The 5,972-nt window shown below is 65.1% G+C and overlaps 1 protein-coding gene across 1 annotated transcript in view; it reads left to right on the top strand.

The window, feature by feature from the left end:
* LOC102372210 (kinesin-like protein KIFC3) overlaps window positions 1-5,972 on the top strand; it is an 11,953-nt gene that overhangs the window by 2,090 nt on the left and 3,891 nt on the right. The window contains exons 2-10 of the mRNA XM_014527547.2: window positions 587-715; window positions 1,022-1,087; window positions 1,382-1,519; window positions 1,828-2,151; window positions 2,980-3,153; window positions 4,054-4,201; window positions 4,283-4,413; window positions 4,521-4,632; window positions 5,112-5,293. Coding sequence (XP_014383033.1) covers window positions 587-715; window positions 1,022-1,087; window positions 1,382-1,519; window positions 1,828-2,151; window positions 2,980-3,153; window positions 4,054-4,201; window positions 4,283-4,413; window positions 4,521-4,632; window positions 5,112-5,293 — 1,404 coding nt within the window. The remainder of the gene's footprint in view (window positions 1-586; window positions 716-1,021; window positions 1,088-1,381; window positions 1,520-1,827; window positions 2,152-2,979; window positions 3,154-4,053; window positions 4,202-4,282; window positions 4,414-4,520; window positions 4,633-5,111; window positions 5,294-5,972) is intronic.

The raw sequence follows: 5,972 nt of genomic DNA, 5'->3' as shown, positions 1-5,972 counted from the left end.
ACCCCCCCCGCCCCCGGGTGTGTGTCTGTCCGTCTACTTATCCATCCGTCTGTCTGTCCATCCATCGATTCAGCACATCCATCTGTCCATCAGCCTGTCCATCCAACCTCCATTTATCCACCCACCCCCATCCAGCTGTCTGTCTGTCTATCCATCCTTCCATCTGTCCATCAGCCTGTCCATCCAACCTGCATTTACCCATCCACCCCCATCCAGCTGTCTGACTGTCTATCCATCCTTCCTTCCACCCAGCCATCTATTCCTCCATCCATCTCCCCACCCACCCAACACAAACATCCACCCCACTCGTCCATCCATCCACCCCGGCTCCCACCACAGCCGTGCGTGTCTGTCCATGCACACAGCCCTCCAGGCACCACCCCCTGCGCCCCCCAGTCCCGTGCTAAGGGGCAGGTGAATTCGGTCCCTGGCAGGCTCTGCCTCGGGCTGGGACTTCCTGCCCCTGGAGGAGGAGGGGGGCTGCCGTCCCGCCACAAGTCACAGCGCGCGCCCCCTCCTCACCCCAGGCATGAAGCTGCCCTCGGCCTGCTCGCCGCCCCCCGCGCCCCCGGCCGGCCTGCACCAGCTGGTGGAGTCGATCAGCGCCCTGCAGGGTGAGCGTGCCCGGCTGGCGGAGGAGATCCAGGGCCTGCGGCAGGAGCTGGATGAGCGCGAGAAGGACAAGCAGCAGCTGGCCGGCAGCTTCCACCTGCAGGCGAGGCTGGGGCTGGGGCTGGGGCAGGGGTCCTGCAGGGGGGCTGCCGCCAGCCGGGGGAGCTTGGGGGTCCAGCTCAGGGCCCCAGGCTGGAGCAGGGAACCGGGGGGTATTGGGGACTCTGGGGGTCTCCTCCCTGGGGGCCCCACACACACGGAGGGACAGAGCCTGATCACCCCTCTCTGGGCAGCAGGACGGGGACCCCCAACCCTGCAGCTCCCCTGGCACATTGGGGGTGAGGCTGGACCCTGCCCTGCCATGGGCCAGGGCACTGGATGGGGCTGATGCCCTGTCTCCTTCCTGCAGATCCAGGAGCTGAAGCAGCAGATCGAGGAGCGCGAGGACGAGCTGGCGCGGCTGCGCACGGGCATGGTGAGGACACCCCTCTGCCCGCACCCTGCACCCCAGCCTTGCTGGTGGCTCCCTGAGACCCCCCTGGGCTGGGTCTGGATGAGGCCGGAGGGTCAGCGGCACTGCCAGGGGCCTCCATCAGCGGTGATGGAGAGCCCTTGCAGGGCCCAGCCCCAGCAAAGGGGGGGCTGGGGCATGGGGCAGCCACAGGGACCCTGCACCCTCCAGCGATGCCCCCATGGCCCTGGGACAGAGGGGCAGAGACGGGGGAAGCCCCGGGCTCCCAGGAGCCACTGACCCCTGTTCCCTGCGCAGGGGGTGACGGACTCGGAGAAGCGGATCCACAACCTGACGGTGGAGAACGAGGGGCTGAAGCAGAGTCTTGGCGTCACCCAGGGGCTCCTGCAGCAGCTGGCGGCCGTGTCTGCCCAGCCCTCTGCCCTGCTGGCCAAGGTGAGCCCGGACCCTGCCCCAGGGCCGGCCCTGCCCCCGCTCTGGGGTCTCCAGCTGGCCTGGCTGGTGCTGGACCCCAAACCACTGGTCCCAACCTGGGCCCCTGGCCCCATCCTGCACCCCCAGACTCTGCCTTTTTAGGGCTGGGCTCTGGCTCCTGGCACTGTTGGAGGCTCCAGGAGACATGGCCCTGATCCTGTTCCCTGATGCAACCCAGCTGTGTGGGGTGGGCACACACAGAGCCTTGCAGGGCTGGGGGTGCTGCCCATGGACCACATGGCATGTGCCCCCCCCCACCCCATGCACAGGAGAACGAGGACCTGCGGGGCCAAGTGCAGCGCCTAGAGGCGTCGCTGCAGCAGAAGCTGGCACAGCTGGCGCAGCTGGAGGGGCAGGTGGACGCACTGCAGTGGCACAAGGAGGAGGAGGCGCGGCAGCTGGACGAGCGTCTCTGCGCACTGCAACAGGCCTTGGATGCCCAGCTCAGCCGGGCCCCCGATGTGCAGGTCAGCTGGGTGTGGGGGAGGAGGGTCATGCACACGCACACACAGGAGGCGCGGCAGCTGGACGAGCGTCTCTGCGCACTGCAACAGGCCTTGGATGCCCAGCTCAGCCGGGCCCCCAATGTGCAGGTCAGCTGGGTGTGGGGGGAGGAGGGTCATGCACACGCGCACACACGCGCACAGCCGGAGCCAGGCACACGCACAGTGAGTCTGACTCCCCAGCAGGGGTGAGGGCACAGACATGTGCCAATCCCGTTCCTGCAGCTGGGTTTCTTTTACACACCCACACACTCAGGGAGTCCCAGAGCTGTGGGTTTGGCAGGGGCCAGCGGGGTCACATCCAGTCCCAGCCCTGCCTGAGGCAGGATCAGCCCCATCCAAACCCCCCAGACAACCCGTGTCCGACCTCAGAGCTGCGTGACACAGTCGCCCCTGCCCTCGGGATACAGCGGGGCCGTGGCTGCCAACATCCTGCTACTGCTGGGGGGGTCATGGATGCCACATAGGCCGTGTCCCGGCTGCAAAGGAAGACAACCCCCCCCCAGTGTGCACCAGTCTGAGCAGGGGGAAATCCCTTCCTGCCCCAGGGCGGGGTGGGGCTGAGCCTGAGCGCGGGGGCAAGACCCTCCAGCCAGGACGCTGCGGGGTTGGTGCTACAGGAGCACTGGTCCAGCCCAGCCCCATCCATCCAGAGCCAGCGCTTCTGGGAGAGGCATAAAAACCACAGTGCACACTCTCTCTCGTGCAAGTGCACACGCATCAATTCTTCCCTGCCCTCCTTACACCCCCCCCAGCCCAGTTTCCTCCGCCAGGGGGCGGTCTCTCATGCACACGCATGTGCACACACGCACACATGGGCTCCCGCGCCCCCCAGCACACACGCTTCCCCCATCTGGGGGCAACCTGCCCTCCACCTTCCTGCCTCCAGCCCCTCACCGCCCCTCCTGGCCTCTGCAGTACGTGACCCAGACGGTGGAGGTGGAGTCTCCCAGCACGCTGCGGTCCCTGGCCGAGGCGGAGGAGCGGAACCGGGTGCTGCAGGAGCAGCTCTCCAGCCAGGGCGAGAGGTGCCAGCGGCTGACGGAGCAGCTGCAGGGCTCCGAGGAGGTGGCTGCTGGGCTGCGGCATAAGGTGAGCGGCTGGGGAGGTGGGCTTTGAACCCACAGCCAGGTCCCCACAGCCTGCAGCCCCTTGCAGAGAGCGCCATCCCCCCGCTTGGAGCCCCTTCCTCCAGAGCTGGGACTAAGACATGGCCAGATCGCCAAGGCAGACATTGGGGGCGGGTGGAGCTCCCAGCGACTATGGGCAGGGGTGCAGATGGTGTGGGGCATCCTCCCATATCGCACAACACATTTTTCTTTGGATAAAAAGCAACAAGAAGCTTTGCTACTATGCTAGGGGCCTCGGGCTGTATTCTTCACTTTAAGATCAAAGCAAAGGCACGTAAAACTTTATAGGAACGTGCACTGATTTGCTGTAGTGTACAGCGTGTGTAAAAAAAACAAAAAAAAAACAAAACCTCAAGACACTAGTCAGAGATCATCTGGAGAGGTTTTTTCATTCATCCTGGAGTCCTCGGACTCAGACATATGCCTTCTCCTGATTCATAGACCAAAATCAAGCATTCCCGAGCTCCCCTGAAAGTCGTTTCCATCCACGTTTCCATGCTGGAGTTGACATTTCCAGTTAGAGCTGCAGACATCAGCAGGGCAGCAACATAGGAGCTGCATTACTGGGGGCAGCTCGCAGGCAGCCAGGCTGCAGAAGAGAGGCTAGCGGCACTGGGGGGAACCACTGACGGCTATTAAAAAAGACAGAGGGTCAGTCACACCTGTGTAGTGAAGAGTTTAGCAGGAATCAGGGGTGATAATAAGCTGTGAAGTCAAGGGCTGCCTGAATAGAAATGCTCCTTCTGCTGCTAGGGAGTTGGTTTTCTATTTTGGGCATGGGGCAGGAGTCAGAAGGATGTGGGGGGGTGATTGCACTGCTGCCCCCCCATCCACCCCTGCCCGTGACCACGCATCCCCCCAGATTTTGGCCTATGAGCATGAGATGGCCCAGCTTCGTGAGCAGCTGCTGCGGGAGATCAGCCACCTGGAGGCCCAGAAGGAAGAGGCCGTGAAGGAGGCGTCGGAGTGCTCCGAGCAGCACCTGGACCAGCTCCGCCAGCAATTTGCAGGTACTGGGGGGCTGGTGAGGGGCCGGGGCTCTGTAGTGGGGCCGGGCCACATCTGAGGCAGCCCGTGGGCTCTCCCCGCAGGCGTGCGCCAGCGCCTGGCCGTGCTGCAGCCCCTGCTCCGCAGCATCAGGACCGACTACGGCAGCCTGCGCGGCCAAGTGCGCAGCTTCTCCGACTTCTATGAGGCCGCCCTCAAGGAGGCCAGGCAGCAGGTGAGGCCCTGGGGGGCCACGTGCCTTGGGGCGGGACAGGCTGGGGGCCAGGAGGGTGGCACCCCCCTGGCTTCTGCCCCTTATCTGAGCATCCCCACCCCCTCCAGATGTGCTCGGCCATCAGCGAGGTATCGGAGGCCAACCAGGACCTGCGGGAGAAGTACCAGCACGAGGTCTTGCTGCGCAGGAAGTACCACGACCAGCTGGTGGAGCTCAAAGGTACCCGGGGGCATCAAGGCAGGGCAGTGCATGGCAGGCAGGAAAGGGTTAAGTAGCTGACTCCGCCTTTTGAGGCAACCGGGGAGCCAATGACCGCTTGGGAGGACTTTCCGTCTTGCATTTCCTGGGCTGAGTGGCAGTGGGGGCGGGGCCGAGGCATCCTGGCTCCGCCCCAGTGCAGGTGGCATGGAGCTATGGGGGCTGGCACCCACCTCTGGTGGGAGGGGGCAGAGTGGGGGCTGCAGATGCCCCCACGTAGGGCCCCTGGGAGTGAGGGCTGCCCCGTGGTGAGGTGTGGGCCAGAGACCCCGCACCCACCCCATAGAGGGTAACGTCTCCCTGCCCCCCTATGCCCAAATCCGGGGGCAGGGCTTCCCAGGGGCCCCCACGTGTCCCGCGGCCTGGGCTGGGTGGGGAGCCCCAGCTGCACTGCACCCTCTGGGGTAGCCCTGGCCCCCGTGACGCGGTGCCTGCCCCAGGGAACATCCGGGTGCTGTGCCGCCTGAAGCCGGTGACGGAGGCCGAGCAGCAGGCCAGCGAGGCGAGCGTGGCTGTGAGCACGGAGCCCGGCAGCGAGAGCAGCGTCACGACCTCTTACAAGGGCAAGGAGCGCACCTTCGAGCTGGACAAGGTCTTCCTGCCCCAGGCCACCCAGGAGGAGGTGACGCCCGACCCCGACCCCCGCTGACCTGACCCTGGCCGGGGCAAGGGTGCTGGCCGCGGCCTCGCCGGGTGTGAGCGTGGAGCCCTGGTGCCCACCCCACAGTCCCAGCCATGGGGACCTTGCAGCAAAGGGGGGATCTGGGGGCTCTGGGCATTGCCCATCTGCCCCAGGGCTAGTGAGACCCACTGCGGACACCCGGCTCCAACCCCCCCGTACCTCCTCCTGCCTGCATCAGTGCCCAACTCTGGGCGTGGGGAGCAAGGGTACGGCCCTGGGGGCTGTGGGGTGCGTGTGCTGCATGGGGAGCCTTGGGATCAGGTTGTGCCTTGGCTGCGGGGGCAGGGCTGGGGGGCACCGGCCACAGTCTCTGGCTTCTTATAGCAGGCAAGGAAGGGGGCAGGGCCTGGGGCAGGTGGGGGCAGCCAGGCCATCTAGAACAGGGGTCCAGATACAGGGGGAACCACTGATGGCTATTAAAAAAGACAGAGGGTCATTCATACCCGTGGAGTGAAAAGTTTAGCAGGAATCAGGGGTGTGATAATAAGCCATGAAGTCAAGGGCTGCCTGAATAGAAATGCCCCTGCTGCTGCCAGGGATTTGCAGCCCTGTCCTGGAGCCGGGGCAGTCTAGAACAGGCCGAGAGCGTTTCCAAGGGGTCCCAGAGCCGGGGAGGGAG

Source organism: Alligator sinensis, unplaced genomic scaffold (genome assembly GCF_000455745.1).
Source record: "Alligator sinensis unplaced genomic scaffold, ASM45574v1 scaffold1544_1, whole genome shotgun sequence".
NCBI lineage: Eukaryota > Metazoa > Chordata > Crocodylia > Alligatoridae > Alligator > Alligator sinensis.
This window is presented reverse-complemented; position numbering and strand designations above follow the sequence as displayed.